The sequence below is a fragment of the Zingiber officinale genome, chromosome 11A (genome assembly GCF_018446385.1).
Source record: "Zingiber officinale cultivar Zhangliang chromosome 11A, Zo_v1.1, whole genome shotgun sequence".
Taxonomy (NCBI): Eukaryota; Viridiplantae; Streptophyta; class Magnoliopsida; order Zingiberales; family Zingiberaceae; genus Zingiber; species Zingiber officinale.
Window position 1 is genome coordinate 20,857,127 of NC_056006.1, and position 25,050 is coordinate 20,882,176.

Consider the following 25,050-nt stretch of genomic DNA (forward strand, 5'->3'; position numbering starts at 1 on the left):
AACCACGTTTAACTCTCGACATCCCAAAATCTTCAGTCTGTGAGAAAATAGCTACTTGGCCGAACCAAGGAGTATAACCAGTACTAGTCTATCAGAATTGATAATGTCTGAACACATCAATTATCGACTAGGGAATATTCCAATATATTCATAATTGTACATGTAGAAATACTTACAAGTTGTGATCCAATCACAAGTTCTCTCGTACTTTGAATTGTATCATAGACATTCAGTACGTGAGTTTAAGATCCAATCATACACATAGAGAACGTGTACTCAAATAGTGAATATATATATTTATCAAATAATTAGTAAAAACCATAAAGTGATTTACCTTAGGACATCCCTCAAAATTTAACACCGTATTCATGAGAGGAACTCGAGTAGCATGGTTATCCTCGATCGTTGACCCATCTCTAATTTTGACCGCCACATCAACTAGTCTCCTTGACTTCGACCCACTCTTTGGGTCCTACCTTATTTATTGTATCACTGAACAACCATGACCTTGAGTTTTAATAACAAATTAGGGCTTGAGCGCATGATTCTCTATCAAGAACACAATTAATAGTGGAATGAAATCTTAATCCTTGTTTTTTTTCTCGTCTTTTCATGATCCCATAATAACTTAAGTATCATAGAGAACTCGTTCTGATGACGCCCTTTGACACGTGTTGATTTATCAAAGTCCATCCATATGAGAGAAAGCTTCATTATTAGATCTATCAAGTGGTAGATTTTTATAGCCACAACAAATTCGAACTCGGCTTGAGCTCAATAAAATTCTTAACAAATAAGCTTGAACAAGATTGCTACATAAATAAATAAGGTTGGGCATGGCTAACTTAGACTTTTCTCATTTACATGCCTATGCTCGATGCACAATCTAGAGAGGGCACCATCATCTCTTATTCATTTTAACGAGTTGGACTTCCAATCAATCTTGTTGTTCATTTGCACGATTTATTTTCAGAATTATACTCAAGTTAGAATTCATTTCTATGATAACTCTTGTAAGAAAGAACTTGATCTTTAACCCGTCATACTTTCTTTCTTTAATATTACTTTTTTTCATTTAATTAAAAAAAATTATAATATTCTGCTTATAAAATAATCATGTAAAGAAAATGGTATTGCGTTAACATGAGAAAAATATATGTAACTCCTCCGAAGTCTTTTTTTTCATTAATTTATTTATTTTTATCAAATTCAATAATTCAACGAAGCCTAATCCATTTTAGATGGATCGACAATAATTATTCAAATAGATAAATATCGAAATTCGAACTATTGATTAAACAGCGCCTTCACAAGGGCAGAGCAGACGTCAATTCTCTCGCCTAGCCACTCCCCTTTCTCCGCCACCGGCGCCGGCATCTCCACATCGTCGAACATATTTTGGCAGCCATCAGGCGAAGTGGCGGCAGAGTCGATCAAAGCATCGGCATTGCTGTATTCCTTGCTGCCGACGGCGTCGCGTGCGTCCTCGAGATCCCCGCCGGCGTTGTTGTAAACCATTATGCACTGGTTCAGCGCCGCCTCCAGATCCGTGCCCTGGTTCTTGTCGGCAATCTGTTGTAACACTCCAACGGTGGAGGAAATGTCGGCGGTGGCGTCGATGTCGAGCGCGATGTAGGCGAGCTCAGGCGCGGTGGAGGCGTTGATGCTCCGGCGGTCGGAAATGAGCATGGAGAAGCAGAAGTCTTGGCTGTAGGCGACTTCACAGGTTTTGTTGATGAAGTTGCTGTCGGCGTGCGAACAGGCGGCTGCAGCAGCGAAGACGATGAGTTGGAGACATCGGCGGAAGACGGCGGTGGCGACCATTGGCACTAGATGAAAGGATTAACAGTTTGGCGTCTATTTATGGTGGGGAGAAAAATCTAAGAAAGTCAATTCGTCCTGGTAAAATCTAAGAAAATCAGTCTTGGGCAGGTTTACTGGCAGGGTTTTGAATTCGAAGGTGATAAAAAGAAACAAATTTAAGAGCATTAAATAATAAAATAACTATAATAGTTGAAATTTTAATTTATTTATGATTAATTATTAATTAGTTTTTTTCTATTTAGATAAAATAAAAATTATTATATCTCCATTAACTTATCAACACTCCTAAAAAGTCACCTATTCAGATTTAATTTGATAGATAGGACGTCTAAAACATTGTACATTTATTTTTGGATCGTATAAATATATTTATCTATAATCAAAATAACGGTAAATTATCTTAAAATTTTTAAATATAATTTTAATTTTATATGTAATTCTCATGTTAAAATACTAGAAATAATTAGATAAATTGACGTCCATTATATTTGATTAGAGAGTTGAAATAAAAATTTTTTTATACAAGAGGAATATATGCAATGTTGAAGTTGTGATGGGGAATTTTAAGACAATTTTTCTAAAAAAAAATTCAAAACAAAGAAATAAATCAACACAATAGATAAAAATTAAAAATAATTCTAAATTAATACTTCGTAAATAAGAGATTAGAGTCACGTAGTTTCATATTCTGCGATGGAGAATATGAAACGGAGAATCTACAAACATTTATTGGGTTTTAACAAATGGATAGAAACTGAAAAGGGCTCAAAATAATCAATCGAATCTGAAATAACCAGAGAGGAGAATTTGATAATGCTAGATTTTCTAAGTTTTGTTTACAAAATATATATAAATGTGAGTTTTCTACTTTAAGACCGGTTAGAGATGTGAATGGAAAAAAGGTGGAAAGAAAAAAGAAGATTTTATTATGATTGAAACTTTAGGTGACGTTTGATTCTTGCCTAGAAATCGGAATGGGAACGAAAATCATAGTATTGTGGAATGAGAATGGGTGTGAGCGTGAATATCATTCTTAAAAATAATGTTTGGTTAGTTGATATTTTCTATCAGAATGAATATAAATTTCTTTTTTATCCTTAGAGAAAAATAAGAGAAAAAATTAAATGTGACAGAAAGTTGAATGTGAGAGAAAAATATGATGAGAGAGAATGATGAAAGAGAAAGTATGATGAGAGAGAAAATATGATAGGAAAAAATGAAGAGAGAGAAAGAGTGATGAGAGAAAATGAATAAACATATATAGTGTGATAGGAGAAAGTATGGTGAGAGAGGATGAGGAGAGAGAAAATATGATAGGAGAGAATAAAGAGATAAAATGTTGATCCGACAGTAAGAATGGGGGACCCACTTCCTGAAGGGTCTTAGCTTGAGAACCGATGAAGGGCTGACTAAGCGGTTAATGGCCGAGCCGATCAGCCGGGTTGGTCCGTGCGGAGTTAGAGATAACCCATCCATGGGGTTGGGTGTCCGACGCTAAGGCAGGAGGATCGAAGGGCCGACCGGGAGCCCGAACGGCAGGGGCCAAAGAGCCGAGCGGGCAACCCGCCCGGACAAAATAAGGGCGAGGGGACAAAAAGGTGGCCGAGCGGCCTATGCGCTCGGCTCGGGATATGGGATATCGGTAGAAGCATGTCTGATGATTAGGCCGTACACAAGATCGCACGATGGAGGATCTTACCGTCACATCATGGAAAGGTTGATACAGTAGCAGTATGGCCTCAGGGACGCCTTTTCTGACGGATCCATATCTGGGCATGGCCCTTCTGACAGACCCATGCCTGGGCATGGTCAAATGCAGGTGATTGCTTTGATTGGCGCGCCCAGGCTTCTTCGAGGGGTCTATATAAGGCCTCAATTTCTTCACCGGAGGTATGCACGTCTTCATCTTGAGGCCACCTTTTGGTCACCTGACTTGAGCGTCGGAGGACCGTCGCCGGGACACCCCTCCCGGCTCGGTTTTGTTGCAGGTTCGCCGGAGCACTCGAGGATCCAGCAGAGAGCGCCACGTGCCCAGCGTCCACTGACTCTTGGTTCGGACAGGATCAAATTGGCGCCGTCTGTGGGAACGCTCCTGCATCCGATCGGAGACAATGGACGAGGCTGGACGACAACACACGGTGACGCTTTCAACAGAAGAACTCGAGGCTCTGGTCGAGATGAGGGCCGCCAAACTCATGGAGCAAAAACAAAAAGCATCCGCCGAGCGGGCGGAGCAACAAGCAACATCTGCGTCTGGTGGCCGAGCGGAAGCACCTCCAACCACCGTCGCATTCCATCGGGCCTTGTTTCGCATTTCCAAGCCATACCAGCCCGATCAAAAGAAGGGACGGGAGTCACACCGTTCCATTTGATATATGGCGGTGAGGCTGTCATACCGGTCGAAGTCGGCGTTGAGTCAGCCAGGATCCAGAGCTATGATGATGACAACGCCGAACGAAGAAACATGGAGCTGGACTTGGTAGAAGAGGAGAGGGCAAAGGCGTCCGTTTGGCTGATGGCATACCGTCAGCGGATGAAGCAAAACTACAACCGGCGCGTAATTCCCATATCGTTCCAAGTCGGCGATCTTGTCTGGAAGAAAGTTAAGCCGGTCGGCGACGTCGGCAAGCTTGAAGCTCCATGGGCAGGCCCTTTCAAAATCATCGAAAAGCTCCGCTCGGGCGCGTATTATCTGGAGGATGAGGACGGACGGCAGCTAGATAAGCCGTGGAGCGCGAACCACCTCCAGCCTTACCGGGCGGGGTGAAAGGTGTATCACTGTAAATCACCCTGTGCATTTCATTTTTCGATTAAATACTTGAAATGCAGAGATGAAAAGTCAAAAGAGCGAATATAAGGCATTATCATCGTAAACCGAAGGCCCTCGAGCCGATCGGCCGGGAGGTTTGTATCCGAGCCGGGAGCTCGAACACGAAGACCCCAGGCCGTTCGGCCGGGCTGCGTATAGAATAAAAGCAGCATTCGAAATCGAAGACCCCGAGCAGTTCGGCCGTGCTGCATACTAGTGTGGTAGGAAGGAAACCAAAGCCCTGCGCTGCTCAGGATGATAGAGGGAGGTTAATGCCTGGAGCGAAGGCCGGAGCCGGTCGGCCAGGAGTACGTTCTTGGGTAAAAGGGGCATAGGGATTATCCGAGCCAAGCACCCGAATAGTGAAAGCCTCCCTGCCGATCAGGTTCGCAAGCGAATGACCCGTGCTGTTCGGCCGGGCATAAATATTGTTCAAGCGCGGGATATGAAGGCCAAGGTCGCTTGACCTGGTAAGGAGTCAACCTCGAAGGCCGTCTAGCCCAGACGTTAAACCGTAGAGACGAGCCGGCGCCTATAAACCCTCCGAGCGGAAGACCGACGAGCACCGTCGTTAAAGATCTAGAGCCGCGCCGATCGGCTATAAACATCCGCGCCGACGAGCACCGTCGTTAAAGATCGAGAGCCGATCGGCTATAAACATCCGCGCCGACGACCACCGTCGTTAAAGATCGAGAGCCGCGCCGATCGGCTATAAACATCCGCGACTGTGAACTTATCGAGAGCCGCGCCGATCGGCTATAAACATCGCGCCGACGAGCACCGTCGTTAAAGATCGAGAGCCGCGCCGATCGGCTATAAACATCCGCGCCGACGAGCACCATCGTTAAAGATCGAGAGCCGCGCCGATCGGCTATAAACATCCGCGCCGACGAGCACCGTCGTTAAAGATCGAGAGCCGCGCCGATCGGCTATAAACATCCCGAGCGGAAGAACGAATATCAAAGTAAGACCGTGGAAACTACAAATATTAAAAAATTCGGGCCCGATTGGGAGTTGGTCCTTCGATACTCGGCTTTGTGGACTTCACGCAGGCAGGATACGTGCAAAGTGAGTAGGCTACCTCGCTCGGACCCTATGCAATGTGCCAAGCCGATCGGACGCGTGAAGGAGAACCCTTAAGAGCGGGACTGACTCTAAGTATCAACGTTAAGCAAACAGAAGAATATTATGGACAATGAGTAGGAAAACAAAGGAGCGGCGTCTTTAGAAGAAGAATTATGCCGAACGGCACCCACAAAAATTTTACATCCGCCGAGCGGATGAAATACAGAAGGTACTCGAAATAACCCGCCTCACTCAGGGTCTTCAAAGCTGAAGAAGGCGTCAGGAATATCATCAATCATGGCCGCCAGGTCGGAAGCGGGAATATGCATTCCCTCGGGAAGGTGGCCCCCTTTCTTCAAGTATGTCACGGTGACCTTGACCGCTTCGGCGAAAGTGGAAGAGACGTTGCCACCGAATTTTAGGCCGAACCTCTCCGAGTGGAGGTATTCCTGGCGCGCGGCTGCTAGGCGACTCGGCTCACCCTCTTTATATTTTCTGAGTGCCGCTCGGGAAGCGGTTAAGGTGTCTTGAACAGCCTTCAAGTCCACCTCGGCCTTTGTGCGCTCTGCCGAACGGATCTCTCGCTCGGCATTCAGCTCGACCTCTAGCTTCTTAGACTGCTGATCTAGGGCCCGGACTTCGACTTTCATTTTATCCAGATCAGCAATCGCTCGCCTCTTCCGGCCACTGGCGCGCTTCACGTCCCCGTCCCGCTTCTTCACCAAGTCTTCAAGTCGGGCCACCTCCGCAGCCAGATCGGCAGCCTTCTTCTGTTCGGCCTCGAGGGTTTGTTTCTAGACCCTCCAGCTCGGCTAGCCGACGGCTAGTGGCGATTTGCTCAGCCCAGCGCTGTAAAGGAAATAATGAAATCAGGAATCAAATAGTGGCATGGAACAGGAAGAAAAATGAATACCTGAGTGGCCTGCTGCATGTTGTTGTCGCCGAGCTGCTTGGGCGTCATGAGGGCCGCTTGAATCTGCGCGTCCTCAAAAAGCTTGGCAAGCGGGCCCGTCAAGGTTATTTCGTGAACGGGGCTTGAGGGCCGATCGGCGGACAGTAAATATTCCTCCGATGGGAATCGGAGGGTGGTCTTGATGGTTGGGTGGCCGGCCGGCGCTTCTTCAGCTGCAGTTGCCTGGCCAGAGGACTCCCCTATGGTGGAAGTTTCGCCCAACCGATGTAAGCGGCGACGAGTCCGGGGAGGAGAGTCGGTGGGCTGCGCAGGAGGCGATGTCACAGGAGTCCCGATCTGCGACGGCGTGCGATCGGGCGAAGTTACGCCGATCGGCTCATGTGGTTCCCCCTCTTGGGGTGGCGGAGGACCGGAGTCTCTTCGACGTTTTCGCCGAAGTTCTAGCGGTGGATCCCCGGACGGGGGAATTCCCAGCTCGGCGGGAGCCGAGGAAACAGGATCCGCCTCAACCTCCGTTGAAGCGGATGGGGCAACATCTGTTTCAGGGGCGGACTGCGCCCCCCCCCTCTCCCGCATCTGCCGGGCGGCTGGGGATGAGACCCCGCTCGGCGAGCTCCTTTTTGGTGGCCGCCTCGATCTCCACGGCCTTCAGTTTCAGATGAGCGGTAGCTTTGGAGCGCCACATGACTTCAGCTGCAATAGGAGAAATTAAAATCAGTTAGATAAAAAAGGTGAAAGGAGTAAAGAGTCTCTTACCCATACGGTAGGGAAGGTTGGCCCGAACGGGAGATAACCCAAAAATATATAACACCCCCTTGAGTAGCAACTGGTCGATCTTGTATCGCTGACCAGACAACCAGTTCGCTGCATGAAGATAGGCTGGATTGCTTCTGAACTTGCCGAGCTCCGGCTGAGTCGGCACAGCGGTCTGCCACCTAGTTCGGAATGCTGGCCCAGGAAGTCGGATATAAAGAAAAACTCCTTCCGGTGTTTGTTGGAGGTCGGCATGTTATCAAAAAATTTAAAGCCTATTCTACTTTGGAAAATGAAAGTGCCCGGCTCGGATTGTTTGGGGTAGAAGAAGAAGTGGAATATTTTGGGGTCAAGAGGGATACTGTGCAGCTTGAAGAGGACGATCACCCCGCTCAGCAGCCTAAAGGAATTCGGCACAAGTTGGCCGAGCGGGATGCGAAAATAGTTACAAACCTCTACAATAAAGGGATGGGTAGGAAATCTAAGGCCACCTTGGAATTGGTCTAAAAAGAAACAAATTGTGCCGATCGGCGGATCATGCGGTCGGTCAGTCGGGTCGGCTATAATTATTTCATAGTTGTTGGGAATCCCATACGTCCGAACAAGGCGCCGAGCACCCTCCTCATCAAGCCGACTCTCCATGGTCATATACCAGGGACCGTGAACGTTGGTGGCGGGTTCAGAGGAACTTGCCATCTCGGAGGGGCAAGAGGATAGCAAGAAATCGAAAGAAGGGGAGCGAAATAGGCGAAATGGGCAGGGAAAACCTAGTAAGTGAAGGAAGAAGACTCACTGAGAAGGAAACGGGCGGAAAAGATCACCGGGGAAAAGGTAGCAGCCGGAAACTGGGACTGGATCGTCGGAGGCTACAGCGGCAGGGGAGGCAGACGGAGGAAGCACGAGCAAGCATGCGGCGAAGGGAGAAGACGAAGGCTTTATATTGCCGAGGTTGGTTGGCCTCCGCCGTCGGATGCAGGTCACGAAAGACGAGGCCCCCATCCGACCGTCTATTTCAAAGCAATCGCGTCCCATCGTACTAAGTATCGCCGCCACGTGAGAAGAGCCACGTGGCGCCTTGCCACTAGGCGCAATTAATGCGCGTCATACCGCGCATGCTGCGACTTAATGGGATGGATTTGCGCGATTTTCGAGAAGATTTAAGCAAGCAAACGTCCACGTTGAACAAGGCATCCGAAACGAAGAGCCGAGCGGCTGAATCCGGCATAAGGGCCGAACGGCTAAAAGGAAGATTATGGAAGCGGCGACCGCCCGCTCGGACACATATAGTCCAGTCAGTCGGACTCACTGCCTCCTTCGACTAGACTTGAAGGGAAGGCAAGTGATCCGGCAGTAAGAATGGGGGACCCACTTCCTGAAGGGTCTTAGCTTGAGAACCGATGAAGGGCTGACTAAGCGGTTAATGGCCGAGCCGATCAGCCGGGTTGGTCCGAGCGGAGTTAGAGATAACCCATCCATGGGGTTGGGTGTCCGACGCCAAGGCAGGAGGATCGAAGGGCCGACCGGGAGCCCGAACGGCAGGGGCCAAAGAGCCGAGCGGGCAACCCGCCCGGACAAAATAAGGGCGAGGGGACAAAAAGGTGGCCGAGCGGCCTATGCGCTCGGCTCGGGATATGGGATATCGGTAGAAGCATGTCTGATGATTAGGCCGTACACAAGATCGCACGATGGAGGATCTTGCCGTCACATCATGGAAAGGTTGATACAGTAGCAGTATGGCCTCAGGGACGCCTTTTCTGACGGATCCATATCTGGGCATGGCCCTTCTGACAGACCCATGCCTGGGCATGGTCAAATGCAGGTGATTGCTTTGATTGGCGCGCCCAGGCTTCTTCGAGGGGTCTATATAAGGCCTCAATTTCTTCACCGGAGGTATGCACGTCTTCATCTTGAGGCCACCTTTTTGTCATTCCTCGCCTGACTTTAGCGTCGGAGGACCATCGCCGGGACACCCCTCCCGGCTCGGTTTTGTTGCAGGTTCGCCGGAGCACTCGAGGATCCAGCAGAGAGCGCCACGTGCCCAGCGTCCACTGACTCTTGGTTCGGACAGGATCAAATGTGATGAGAGAAAATGAAGAGAGAGTGTGTGTGATGGGAAAAGTTAAGGAGAGAGAAAGTGTGATGAGAAAAAAGATGAAAGAAAGTGTGATGGGAGAGAAAATATGATGAGAAAGAATAAGGAGAGAGAAAGTATGATGAGAGAAAATAAGGAAAGAGAGTGTGATGAGAGATATTGAGGAGAGAGAACGTATAATGAGAGAGAAAGCATGCTGAGAAAGAAAGTGTTATAAGAAAAAATGATGAAAGAGAGTGTGATGGGAGAGAAAGAAAATGACGAGAGAGGATGAGGAGAGAGAAAGTACAATGAAAGAGAAAGTATGATGGGAGAGAATGAAAAGAGAGAAATGTTGGGGTTGCAAGGTTGCAAACATAGTCCCATATTGGAAACACATGGGAAAGATCATGGGTTTATAAGAGAAAAGATATCTCCATTGGCATGAGGCCTTTTGGGTAGAGCCCAAGAGCAAAACCATGAGGGCTTAGGCCCAAAGTGGACAATATCATGTCATTGTGGAGATATCTAAATTCTTTTCGATCCTACAGGTATCGAGCCGGATTAATGAGTTGTTGATCCAGATCTGAAACTATGGTCTGATTGAGCCATGTGGGTACAATATTGACCTTGAACAAAGAAAGTGGGGGCTCCTATGTTCGGATCAAGAGGACCAGACACCAGGCAGGAAGTCCTAGTTGCGACTAGGCAAGGAAGTCCTAGTAGGTCGGGTGGACCGAGGGGCAGGAAGACCTGGTGGGTCGAGGATCGGACGTGGGAAGCCTATGGTCCTTTGTTTGAGGGGGGATTGTTGGGGTTGCAAGGTTGCAAACATAGTCCCATATTGGAAACACATGGGAAAGATCATGGGTTTATAAGAGAAAAGATATCTCCATTGGCATGAGGCCTTTTGGGTAGAGCCCAAGAGCAAAACCATGAGGGCTTAGGCCCAAAGTGGGCAATATCATGTCATTGTGGAGATATCTAAATTCTTTTCGATCCTACAAGAAAGTGTAGTGAGAGAAAATGAGAAGAGAGTGTATGTGATGGGAGAGATTGAGGAGAGAGAAAGTATGATGAGAGAGCATAAGGAGAGAAAAAGTGATATGATAGAAAAATTGAATAAATATATTAAGGATATTTTCATCTAAAACTTAATTTTTATTCTCATTCCCATCAAAACCCAAGACCCAAGGGAGAATATAAGTTTCATCAAAACCCAAATTTTTATATATCATTCCAACATTTTCATTTCATTCCCATTAACCAAACACAAGGTTTAGGAATGAATCTATTTTCTCATTCCCAAACCCCTAAACCAAACGTCACCTTAGTCTCACATTAAAAAGTTTTAAGGTAAATTAGTTGGTTTATATTATATCACAAGCATTGTACCTATGAACAAATACACGGGGAGAAACTTTTTCTTACACGTGAGTGCCTAGGGGGAGTACAAATCTAGGGCTTGGATTATATTAAACTAAATTGACTCTTGTGTGAGCATGACCTGTACGTGTCAAATGCCAGACCGGTCAGGACAAAATTTGCCTAAGTAGATCAACCATCTGTAACCTTCATTCCCTAAGCAATTCCACTCAATAGAGTTATTATGTGAGCATTCAGGTTCAATTTTCCAACCTCTAAACACCGTCGAAAGTGGGTTGAATATGTTTTAAGGATATTACGTCTGAAGCAAACCTCGACATCAGCAATCCACTCAGGTTCTGTCAACACTCGGTAGTAGACATCAACTAGCAAGCCTTACATAGCTTGCCTTTACTAACGTCCATGTTGAGTTGTCTTCAAGATGACTTCGTAAGACACAAGTTGCCTCTCCGATTGATACTAGCCAAATCATGGAGACAGTGCAAGAGAAGAGAGGGTTGGCAAGACCAAGGTTGGAAACCGATGACACAAGAGAGGATAGTCGATCAACAATTGGATGACATAAGGAGGGGTGGCGGAAGAAGAATAAGGTGGCACAAGGCGTTAGTATTAGTCCTTAAAGCCAATTATGAGATGACTAACAAGGAAACTTTTATTAATAAAATATAAAGTTTATGGTTAATATATTTATTTTAGATCCGTGTCAGATGAATAAGTATAATAATGTCCTAGGATAGCAGGTTCTAGTCTATAGTGTATCAATTCATTGAATTGATATTGGGAGGTTGTAGATATGTATAGACATTACTCTTAACTATTCCTATTCCAACATTAATATACAAGGACAATATTAATGCATTGAAACTAGCATGTAAGTCAGCTGATGACTTAATCTCACAAGTCATGGATATAAGATATCAAGTTGATACATGAGTATATATCAGAGAATATGTACTGAATTAACCTGCCATGAGAATGTTTTATGGATCATCATGTGAGTATCATAAACATGCTCATAGTGACTATTAGTATGAATAGTCCTTAGACCTGAAGTCACTATGGTTACATACATAAAGAGTTGTGTTGGTGCAGCGGAGGCCAGCAAGAGGGGGGTGAATTGCTGAAAACACAAAATAAAAATACCCTCCTCGGATTTCAACTCAGAAAAGCAATAGTAAAAGAATAACAATTAAATTAACAGAAGTAAAAAGAAACTCAACAATTAACCTTGTTACAACCAAGGAGGTTGTTAATCCAGGGCGATGAAACAGCGCACTAGAAGAATCTTCTTTGCTGAAGGCGGAGAAGCCTTTTAGACACTAACGGCTCAGAACTATTGCTAGGAATTAAATACAGAGTTGATTGTCTAAGTTGTTATTGAATTCCTAGCTCCAGGGGCCTTTTTATAGCTCCTGGAAATTCTATCCCGAGGGTCCAAGACGCCTCCAACAAGGTTTAAGGCGCCTCCAGCTCGGTCAGCGGATAAAACTTTATCCGCAGTGCAAACGGTCAAAACAGACCTGTTGAAGGCGCCTAAAACAGGGTTGAAGGCGCCTTCATGATGGAGGCGCCTCTAAGCCTGCTGGAGGCGCCTCCAAGCTGGCAGCTCCATTTTTCAGCTTGATTTCTTCAGCTTTCGATGCTCCGTTCTTTTGGGTGATTGCGGCTAACCGGAATAGGGCTCACCCGAACCCAATTCCCGGCCTTCTCCTCGAGCAGCCTTCCGTCCCGCACGCTCTTCACGTCCATCAGAGTACTCTTCCGCAGCTCTCTCGTCCTTCGGACGCACCGAGCCCGTCGGCTCCCTTCCCGTGCCGTCCTTCTCACTAGCTGCATCTTCCGCTCGACTTCCTGTGTTCCTAAGCTCCTGCACACTCAGACACAGGGATCAAACAGAGCAGGACCTAACCAACTTGGTTGATCACATCAAAACTATCACGGGGTCCAACAATCTCCCCCTTTTTGATGTGCATCAACCCAAGTTCAAGTTAGGGTAACAAATAGACATAAAAAGTAATTTTAAAGAAAAATTACTAAACTAACAAGTTAAGTATAATTTTTTGCAATTAGTAAAATTGCAACAAAAAAATAGAAAAATAAATTTAAATTTTAAATTTTTTCTAACTCCCTCTAAACTTGTACTTTTCTCTCCCCATTTGATCACAGCAAAAACGGGGTTAATAAAAATAGAGAGAATGAATGGTTCAAAAAATATTTCAAGTAAGAATGAAATTTTGAGAAAATTTTCTAGGTAAAATTTTGCAAGTCAAAAAGTTTCCAAAAAAAATTTTCAAGTTAAAAAATTTTCCAAAAAAAAATTTTAGTAAAATGAATTTTTGAATTTTTCAGAAGAATATTTAAAAGAAATTCTAAGTTAAATTACTTTTTAGAATTATAGAAAAAGCTTTTAAGTTAGGCGAAAATAATAAAAAATTTTCTTTTATTATTATTAAAACAAAATTCATTCTCAAGTTATTGCCATTTCTCTAACCTTATTATGATATCTAAATTTCCACTTTAGTTTATCATAATTTTTTAGATTTAAGGAAAACAATATTAAGTATGCGAAAAATTGTTTTGAAAAAATAATTGATAAAAGATCTTTTGATAATTCGTTCGACAAATTATTTTGTAACCCACAAGAATCTTTTGGCAATGTTTTTAGTTTCAGAAATTCTTTCAACAAAATAGTTGGTAAAAAATATTTCGACGGTGTTTTTAATTGGAAAGATTCGTTCGACAAAATTTTTTCTAATCCAGAAAATTCTTTCGAAGATTTAATTTTTATTTCGCAAAAATTTTCAGGTACCTTCTCGATTAATGTAATTAATTGTTCAGAAGGTGGAGACCATACCTGACTTACCTTGTCAGCTGTTGATTCTCCCCCTGTCGAGTTGCTTTCTTCCGAAGTCTCTTCCCCTTCATCGATGCTCATCTGGGATGAGCTTTCTGTGGCTTCAGGATGGAATTCGGCTGTTGGGACTGTTGCAGCATTTACCTTGGATTCGGACTCTTCATAGATCTTTAAGAACTTTTCCCAAAGTTCTTTTGCGCTATTGTACTCTCCGACTTTGTCGAGATCTTCATTTGGTATTGTGGTTAGAAGATAAAATTCAGCTCGTGCATTTGCCATAAACTCGTTACGTTGCTTCTCGTTCCAGAGGTATTTCTCGAGCTCTTCGCCGTTTGCTTTCTTTGGTGCTTCATAACCAGATTTCATTATTAAATAAATAGAAAATTCAGAGTTAAGGTATACCTCCATCTTTTGCCTCCATGAAGCAAACTCCCCCTTGAATGTAGGTGGGTAGTCACTGTCTCCGGCCATCGTTTTGATCGTTGTGCGTCAGTCGGCGGTTAGTCCTTCTGAGCAACCTTGCTCTGATACCAATTGTTGGTGCAGCGGAGGCCGGCAAGAGGGGGGTGAATTGCTGAAAACACAAAATAAAAATACCCTCCTCGGATTTCAACTCAGAAAAGCAATAGTAAAAGAATAACAATTAAATTAACAGAAGTAAAAAGAAACTCAGCAATTAACCTGGTTACAACCAAGGAGGTTGTTAATCCAGGGCGATGAAAAAGCGCACTAAAAGAATCTCCTTTGCTGAAGGCGGAGAAGCCTTTTAGACACTAACGGCTCAGAACTATTGCTAGGAATTAAGTACAGAGTTGATTGTCTAAGTTGTTATTGAATTCCTAGCTCCAGGGGCCTTTTTATAGCTCCTGGAAATTCTATCCCGAGGGTCCAAGGCGCCTCCAACAAGGTTTAAGGCGCCTCCAGCTCGGTCAGCGGATAAAACTTTATCCGCAGCGCAAACGGTCAAAACAGACCTGTTGAAGGCGCCTTCATGATGGAGGCGCCTCCAAGCTAGCAGCTCCATTTTTCAGCTTGGTTTCTTCAGCTTCCGATGCTCCGTTCTTTTGGGTGATTGCGGCCAACCGGAATAGGGCTCACTCGAACCCAATTCCCGGCCTTCTCCTCGAGCAGCCTTCCGTCCCGGCTTAACGTCCCTCGAACGCCGCGCACGCTCTTCACGCCCATCGGAGTACTCTTCCGCAGCTCTCTCGTCCTTCGGACCCACCGAACCCGTCGGCTCCCTTCCCGTGCCGTCCTTCTCGCTAGCCGTGTCTTCCGCTCGACTTCCTGTGTTCCTAAGCTCCTGCACACTCAGACACAGAGATCAAACACAGCAGGACCTAACCAACTTGGTTGATCACATCAAAACTACCACGGGGTCCAACAAGTTGTACTTTTGGTATCGACAAACGTCACCTATAACAAGGTGGACTATAAAGTGGATCACTGGGTATGTAATAAGTTATGCAGAGGGATGTGAGTGACGTAAATGAGATCTATCCCTTCAATATGATAAAAGTGATATTTATGGGCCCCTTGAATAAGTAGGACTACTAAAATGCATGGCTATGCTCAAATAAGTCAATATGAGATATTAAGCTCATTGGGTTAAGTGAGTCGGTTAATAAGATTCTAAAACAAGCTAGAGAGCTCATTGCAAATATGGCAAAAAATTCTCAGCAATTTAGAAGTAGAGCACTTACTACAAGAGGGGCTGGTGAAACTCTATTGGTATCTAATGAGCAAAAGAAAATCAAGAGTTCATTACTGGAATTGACATCTTTAGTCAAACAAATGGCATTGAATAATGCTAGCCAAACTTCAGCTTTTTCAATTCAAGTGATGAGGGTTTGTGGCATTTGTTCGAGTCAATATCACACTTCAGATTTATGTCCAAATCTCCATCAAGATTAATCATTGGATGCTATATCAAGACCTCAATTCCAACAAAGATATGACCATATTCGCTCACCTACAATCTGGGTTGGAAGGATCATCCTAATTTAAAGTACGGAAATTTGTTTTACTAACAACCACTTCTAAATAAGAATTTGCAGAATTTTCAACAACTATGATCTATGGGCAAGATTTTCATTAACTAAACATTTGCTTTCCCCATAGTTGCTTATGATCACTAAAAGTTGAAACATTTCATAACTCATCAAAATACCATAAGCATAAGTAAATTATTTGTATCATCCTATCATCTCACATCTATGTTTAGAAAATAATGCAAGTTATTGTGAGATGAAATAAAGGTAATTTCTACTTAGCCCTCTTGATCATGAATTTCTATCAAAACTAAGTGCTCCCCCTTAAGGTCTTAAGTCATCCGTATAAAATAAATTGAAATTATGACTATCGTGGTTGACTTGACCCAAAATCCTCTAACCCTTAATAATTGATTTTGGCACCCAATAGAGGTTCTTTCTAATTGGGTTGACCAAGTATTCCTTGGGAATCCATTTTCTATCTATGGTCTTTGTCTTGGATTGCCTCCTAGCAATTAGACAATGATAGACTTTTTTATTATTGGATTCCTTATAACCTAACCCCCTTTTTGTTGAAACTTGCCCTTTGGCTCTCAATAATCATGTTTAGGGTATTTGAGCCAATTTCAAATTTTCTAAGGGCTTTGGTGAGGTGTTCTACCTTTTCCCTTAAGGCCTTATTTTCTTCTTCTAAGCATGAATCATTTAAACTAAGAGAAGAAACATGCAAGTTATTATCCTTAATAGTCATGGATTCTAATTTTTCCTTAAGCATGCAAATATCATTTTTCAAAGATTTGTTCTTTCTTTTTGCCTTAAACAAACCATCATTTGTACTTGAAATAATTTTAATTAAAACGTGGGGAGGAAGATTATGTACCTTACTTACCGAGAAGTCCGAATCCAAAGTTTGACCTCCCCCTTCACTTGAGCTTCCTTCTTCATCTTCACTTGAGCTCCTTCCTTCTTCTCTTTCGGATGAGGTGGAGGCAATGCCATCAATTCCCATTAGTGCAAAATGGGATACATGGTGTTCTTCTTCCTCCGATGAAAATGGGGCATCCCATGTTGCTTTTAGATTGTGAGCCTTCTTCCCCTTTTCTTTTGTCTTCTTCTCCTATTCCTTCTTCTTTCCTTCCTTCTTCTTCAAGAGAGGATAATCATCTCTCATGTGTCCTTCTCCTTGGCAATTGTAGCATTTGATCTTTCTTCTTCTACTCTTGCCCCTTGAACTTCTCCTAGCATGTGATTTGTTAGAATTAAAATTCTTAAATGCTTTTCTCATCTTCTTTACCATATATGTCTCTTGATCGCTATCCATTGAGGCACTTGACTCCTCGGAATTGGAAGATGGTGGAGATGGAGATTTCTTCTTCTTTGCCTTTCCCTTGTTTCCGACAAGGGCTACTCCTCTTAATCTATTCTCTTCTTTATCTAATCCTTCAATCCGAGTCTCATGGAGCTCTATTGTTAAGAAGAATTCATCTAGAAAAGATTTCTCTAGATCCTTTGAAATGTAGAACGAGTCTACAATTGAGCTCTATGTCGAGGTTCTTCGGAAAGCATTGATAGCTTTCATCATGATGCCCCGGTTGGAGAGTTTCCTACCTACACTTGTTAGTCCACTTAAAATTTCATTAATTTTAGCATGAAGTGAAGATACCTTTTCTCCTTTTTCAAGTGTAATGTTGTTGAGTTGAGTTCTGAGAAGGTCTCTTCTAGCTAACTTTGCCTCCGATGTGTCTTCATGAAGCTCTATGAGATTTTCCCACAAGTCCTTGGCACTTGAGTAGTTCTCAATCTGAGTTACTTCTTGTTGGGGAAGAACATTTAAGAGATGGTGCATTGCTCTTAAGTTTGCTACATGCTCTTCCCTTTGTTTCTTGCTCTATCTTGCTTTCTCGATTAACTCATTATTTTGATCCCTAGGCATCTCAAAATCATTTTCTATGATTAGCATTATATAAAAATTGGTTTCGAAGAATATCTCCATTCTTTTCTTCCACCAAGTGAAGTCTCCTTCGAATTTGGGTGGATGGATGCTTGAACCGACCATTTTGATAAAGTGCTCTTCTCGGCGATTAGTTAGTTGAATGGTGTCCTCGCTCAGATATCACTTGTTGGAGATCGGTGGCCAGTTAGAAGGGGGGTTGGATAGTTAGGTCACCCCCAATTTCCTTTCTTCTCTACACAGTTAGTTTATGCAAGTAGAAATGAAACTAAAACAATGAAAGCAATAAGTAAGAACACAAACGCTAACATGATTCCTATACGTGGTTCGAAGATTTATTGCTCCTATTCCACGGCGTGTTCTTGAGGTGGACGAATCCTTGATCCTTCGGTGGATCGATCCCCGGCAATCTCCAGCTAGAGCTTTCTCCTTCTTGGTGGAGCAAATCTCTCACAAAGGTCTCTTCCTCTTTACAAGATGAAACTTAGGATTGGAGAGGAAGAGAAGACTTGGAAGCTTTGGGCAAAGACTGAGGAGTTATTCAACAAGCATGAGTAACCTCCTTCATGCCCCAAAGCTTCCTATAAATAAGAGGAGAAAGTTGATCATCATATCAATTCATCTCGGCACCAGTCGACTAGCACTTCCATCAATCGACTAGTGCAACCGTTGGAGGTAGCCAATGGCTACTTCGTAGTGCCAACGGTCACTACCAGTCGACTGGTAAAAGTACCAGTCGACTGGTCACTGTTGGTTGAGTGAACAGAATGCTTCTATTAGCTCCCAGTCAACTAAGTAGTCGACTGAACCAGTCGATTGTCATTTCTAGCAATCGACTGGTCCCGGTTACACACTCATACTCATCCTCTCCGGAGTCTCCCTTGAAGCCCTCTTCCTTGGCCTTCGTACCTCAGATGTACCTAAGCCCGCGGCTCCTTTCCGTGTCATCCTTCACGTTGCCTTGAAGTCCGCTTCCTTTGGCTTCACTCCTTTGCTCCTATTCCAGCGGTCCCTCAGATGTCTTCCACATCATCTTTCGCTGACTCAAGGATCTGAGCCTTTGGATGAGCTCCCAAACTTGGCCGCACCAAGTTCCTTATGTGTTTCACCAAGTTCTACAAGAGTCAAACACATATCAAATACATATGAAAGCCTAATTTAAACTCTTTGACGCACACATCAAAATCATGATCGTACCGATCAAACTTATGTTGATTGCACCAATAACATGGTTATTGCCCCATCATCTACGATCTTCTTAAGCCAATGAGAAGATCGAAAAGTTAACCTAGGTCAAAGCATCTTCTCCAAGTGCTTCCTTGGTCACCGTGTGTTGTTGTCCTTCTCCCTTTTCCACCATCGTCCAGTAGACTAATTCTTCTCTAATTTGTACATTACAAAACCTAAAGAAACCTTATGTTACATTTGAGATTAGTCTAAATTTACAACTAGAGTGATAAAAGATGAAGGCACAATACACAGATCATATTATGAATTACAACACACATCCAATCACATTGGGGTTAAAGGTCATAACCATGCACCATGTTATATATATATTCATAATATCTATATGACATAAATCTACTATGATTTCAACAACTAATTATGAGCTGCAACGCACGGCAGTCTCGCACTTTGGTTAGCGGGTAGGGGTAAAGGGGGCAGCTCCCCTTGCGTGGGTGAGGGGGCAGCGCCCCCGATAAAAAATTATTTCGCATACTTATTGTATGAGTTGCTGCCATACCCGAGACCCTGCAACCCATAAAACCTGAGAGACCATGTTGTTCACAACACTTTGGCCGAGACCACCTTGCTGTTCACAACTTCTATTGGCTGAAACCTTGGAAGTATATTTCTATCAAACGAAATAGGTTATAGCACTAATTCATAACAAGTATGAAGATGTTATATCCTTTAGTTTGTTCATATACTCACTGTTTCATTCCCAATAGAAAACTCATAAATATGCAAATCATAGTAAACCTATCATGCAATTTCTATATCACATATAAAATCTAACTTAGTATATGCCTTTACAACTTGGCTCTGATACCATTATAAGGAACTAGAACACTAAATACGCGAAATCACAACGAAAACATCTAGTTTCTCCAAAAGATCATGTGAAAGGAAACCATATACTAAGTTTTACATAAGAGGATTATACCTTTGATGTGTGCACATGAACTCCAGACAGCTTGGATCTCAACATGATCACACCATCATGCTTCTATGGTATCCACACGAACAAGCCTTCATTTGTCTCACAAACCCATGAAGTGGAGAAGAAAACTACCTAAGGTGCTGGAACCCTAAGGTTATTTTTGGTGTGATCAACCAAGTTTAGGTTAGGTCCTGTTATGTTTTGATCCCTATGTCTAAGTGTGTAGAAGCTTAGGAGCACAGGAAGTCCAGTGGAAGTCGTGGCTAGCGAGAAGGACAGCATGGGAGAGAGTCGATGAGCTCGATGCATCTGAGGGACGAGGTGCCGCGGAAGAGTACACCACCGATGGACGAGAAGAACGTACACAACGTTCGAGGGACGAGAAGCCGAGGAGGAAGGTTGTTCGAGGAGAAGGCCGAAATTAGGTTCGGGGTGAGCCTTATTTCAGTTGGCCAAAATCACCCAAGCGGAAGAGCAAGAGGAAGAGAAAAAAAAGCTGAAGCCTTCTGCTAGAAGGCGCATTCACTGTGCATGGAAAGTGTCTTCAAGCCTTCATGGAAGGCTCCTTCCATACGCATGGAAGGCGCCTTCAACCCATCATGGAAGGCGCCTTCGACCAAGCAATTTTGGTCGTTGCGGAAAAGGATAAAGTTTTATCCTTAGCCTCGTTGGAGGCGCCTTCCAGCCCTATGGAAGGCTCCTTCAGCTTGCGGATAAGTTTTTCCAAGGGCTATAAAAAGACCCCTAGACCTAGGAAAGAAGTAACAACTTTTGTATTCACTTTCTTAGTCTTTTCTAAGCATTCATTATATGTAAAAGGCTTCTCCACCTTTAGTGAAGGAGATTCTTAGAAAGCTTTCGTCTGTCTTGCATTAACAACCATCTAATTTGTATCCAAGTAATTCTTGGCCTTTTACTTATTTCCTTTAAGTTGTTATTTCTATTTTAATTGCTTTGCTAATCTAAGTTGAAAGATTGAGAAAGGAATTTTGTTTTAATATTTCAAGCAACTTAACCCTCTCCAGCCAACCTACCCGAACCAACATAAGGTTGTGCTAGCAACCAAGAAGGTGAGTTTCAGCTAAGAGAAGGAAGAAGGAAGAAGAAGAAGAAGAAGAAGAAGAAAGGTTTTTCCTCTCATGAAAATTTATCCATAAATCATATTTATATCCATCTCATGAATACCAAAGGGTTTTGCCAATTGATCTTCTTATCCAATGGCTCAAAATTGACAATTCTATCCAATGGTTCAAAATTGAGCATTCATATTCCTTGGTGAACTCAAGTTCACCCAATGAGTCTAACTCATTGATTCTCATATAATTTTGAATTCAATGAATCACTATTTCATTCATGCAAATTGACTCAATGAGTTTAGTTTGAATTGGACTCAATCTAATAATTGGATTCAATTAAGTCTAACTCAATAAGTCCAATTAGGATTATTCTTAATTCAATCATCCATCATATGAACCCATCTCCAAATCTACTTATTCTTTGTGTGTAACCCAATAGGTTCTCGCAACGTTGGCAATGTACCCAAATTAACATTTAAATACTTAAGTAATGAGTGGCATTAGTAAGGTATCATTTCTACCCAAGTAATGGCAATGTCGAGATTCGACTTAACATTTTCATGGTTGTTATCTTGTATGACTTGATCCTTCTATCCTTGATATCTAGATTGATCAATGTGGCATAGACCGTGTCATCCTGTTATCAATATTTGTGTTTCTTGATCTCTAAGTAGACACACTAAAACAAATAAGATCAATATCGCATATTGACTCATTTGAGCACAGTCATGTATTCTAATGTCTTACTAATCAAGAGGCTCATAGATATCACTTTCGTTATATGGAAGGGATAGATCCCATGTACATCACTCACATCTCTCTGCATAAGTTATTGCATATCCTATGATTAACTTTATAGTCCACCTTGTTATAGATGACGTTTACCGATACCAAAGTATGCAACGCCTTATGTAGGGAACCATAATGACTTCAGTTCTAAGGACTATTCATATCAATAGTCACATGAGAATGTTTATGACACTCATATAACGATCTATGAAATATTCTCATGGCGGGTCATTCAGTACATATTCTCTAATATATATCAATGTGTCAACTTAATATTTCATATTCATGACTTGTGAGATTAAGTCATCCGTTGACCTACATGTTAGTCTCAACGCATTAATATTGTCCTTGTATATTAATACTTAACTAGCAATAGTTAAGAGTAGTATTCTATGTATATCAACAATATCTCAGTATCAATTCAACCAATTGATATATTGCATATTAGAACCTACTACCCTACTATATTATTATACTTATTCATTCGGCATTGAACTGAAATAAATATAATAACTATCTTTGCCTTTTATTAATTAATGAAATATGATATAAAAGGAGCCCTTTACAATCATCTCATAATTGATACTAGGGATAATACTAATAATTCCTACTAGGATTGGTGACTCTTTAGTTGTTAGTTTTGTCAAGTCGCATATATTTTGCAAGTTTGGAGTATCCAGGGTGATCATAAGTGAGCAAGGGTCTCACTTTTGTAACAAGCATATGAAAACTTTGCTAAGCAAGTATGGGGTTGTGCATAAGATTTCTACTCCCTATGACCCTCAAATGAATGGGTAAGTTGAAGTGTAATAAAGAGGTCAAATCTATTCTTGAAAAGACTGGACCTAATGGGAAAGATTGGAGTAAAAGGCTTGAAGATGCATTATGGGCTTACAGTACTGCTTATAAGATCCCTGTAGGAATATCTCCATATAGGATCATGTATGGTAAAGCTCGTCATCTACCAGTGGAGATTGAAAATAGGGCTTATTGGGCAGTAAAAGCTTGCAACTTTGATGTTAGCATAGCTTGAGAGGAAAGGAAATTGCAACTTCAAGAACTTAAGGAAATTAGATTGGAGACATATAAGAACTCACTGATCTACAAAGAAAAGACCAACAACTTTCATGACAAGCAAATTATGGTAAAAGAATTCCAAATTGGTGACAAAGTTCTTTTATATATGTCTCATCTTAAATTAATAAAAGGTAATTTAAGATCAAGATGGGAGTGTCCTTTTTGTGTGACTAACATTTTTTTTATAGAGTTATTGAGATACAAGAGGTGTCTACTGGTCAAATTTTTAAAGTTAATGGACACCTGCTTAAAATGTTTCATAAGGGAGTTAATGGACTAGTGGTGGAAGAAGTTGATAGCAATGATGCCATCTACTCACCTTGAAGGGAAGTTTGCTTCATCTCACACTTACATTTCATTTGTAGATATCCATGCCTTTACTTTGTTGAATGAATAATTCCTTTGTTTACATTAGCAATCTTTTTGCTATCACATATAATGAATTTGGTATTTGAAAAATAAATTCTTCATTGTAAATAACATTCATTTATGCTTGATCATTTCAGTTTTGAAAATAAATTTAGTTTTTGGAATAAAATGTTCCCCTTGGCATTTCTTTATGTCATCTTAGAAAATTTTGGAAGTTAGTTAAATTTGATTGTTGAGTTTTAGAACTTATAGCTATGAATGGATTCTTGGATTGCATGAGGTTGCTACTAGTGATGGATTCTATGTTGAAAATTTGAGATAATAATGTCCGTACCTAGTGAGGATTGAGCCTCTTTTGTGTGATGCACTTTTGTGATTGACACTCTAGAACTTGCTATAAGATCGAGACGTGCTAGGGGGGTGAATATCACTCATGTCTTTTTAACTCATTTCGGAAAACATAGAATAACACAGTAGAATAAAGAACAAGTAAAACAAAAGCAATGCTAACATAATTTATTTTACTTGGTTCGGAGCCTGTGACGACTCCTACTCCAATACCTACGATCATTGATCACTTTCGTTGGGCAATCACTATAGATCCGAAAAGGTCTTATAAAGATACAAGTACAAGTATTAACAAAAACAAAGTGTAACGACAACAAATGATTAGTAGTTCGTTGATTGTCGGAACAACAGTTAGGCGTTGTTGAGTTGTTCTGGAGCAGCGCGCATGGAAGAAGATAATTCTGTGGCAACTCCTACTCCAGACTGACTGAAATTTTGCTCAGCACCCGAGACTTCAGGTCTTCATGCTGGACATCCGCTCCACTACCCGTCCAGACTTTCACCTGGTCCGCGACCACCAGGATTTTTACCTAGAGTCTCTGACTTTTGGATTTCACCCAAAGCACATGACCTGCCAAGACATTCTACCTAGGGTTCCCAGCCCCTAGGATTTTCTATAACCTAGGGTTACCACCCCCTAGGACCTAGGGTTACCTCCCCCTAGGGTTTTCTACCTGTCTAGTATCCACTAGGACTTTTTCCTAAGAACACTTAGGACTTTCTTGCAATCTTAATCATACTTGTTAGATAACAAGATAATTTAACTTTGAACTCTTTACCATTATCAAAACATATATTCGATTATCTGGTGGTTACTGCACCAACACTTGCTTTAATTCTTTCAAAACCATACTACTATAGGTTGAATAATTCTTATGAAAGTGAATCAATATGTTTTTCTAATATTCCACAAAATTTCTTGCTATTTTTCTTGTTTATCATCATATCATTCTAGTTTAATCTTTTATAAATCCTTTTGGATGTGGATACCTTGATTATTATATGAAAAAAATTTGGCCAGTACGGACAAAAGTTTAAGTGTGGGAGAAGTCTATAATATTTTGAAGAGCTTGGGATTAAAATTTCTAATGATGAGTATAGAGCAGAATTTGATGAAGCTATGAAAAGAATGTATCAACCTCATACTGGTGTTGGTTGCTACACTTGGATTCCATTCTGTTCCCCTATATAAAAATTTGTACAAGCACAGAACTTAACCTAGCTACCCATGTGCTCTACTGAAGTTAAACTTGGATTGCAAACGATGCTTAACATTATTAATCCAAGTTGTTCTTTAGAAGTTAAACTTAGATTGGAAATGATACTTAACATTTTTACTCCAAGTTTAACCGATGTGATCTTCCTAAGTTAAACCATATTACAGAAAATGATTAAATATTTATTTCAAAGATCGGCTTCTATGTTAAACATGGCAAGGCACTAGGCCTTCTTGGGTATGGGATCATCCACCACTTCCTAGACAAAGTCTTTCAAAGAAATTTAATATTTAAACTTATTACAGTAACCCTCGGTTTAACTAAAGAGACCTCAATAGAAACACAAGATCAAAACATGAAATCGAAATACAAAATCAATAACATAAAACT

General features: G+C 42.1%; 1 protein-coding gene across 1 annotated transcript in view; it reads right to left on the reverse strand.

The window, feature by feature from the left end:
• Nucleotides 1-1,168: 1,168 nt before the first annotated feature.
• Nucleotides 1,169-25,050, reverse strand: part of LOC122031131 — an 89,355-nt gene continuing 65,473 nt past the window's right edge. Inside the window, exon 2 of the mRNA XM_042590212.1 lies at nucleotides 1,169-1,829. Coding sequence (XP_042446146.1) covers nucleotides 1,288-1,824 — 537 coding nt within the window. The 5' untranslated portion in view covers nucleotides 1,825-1,829 and the 3' untranslated portion in view covers nucleotides 1,169-1,287. The remainder of the gene's footprint in view (nucleotides 1,830-25,050) is intronic.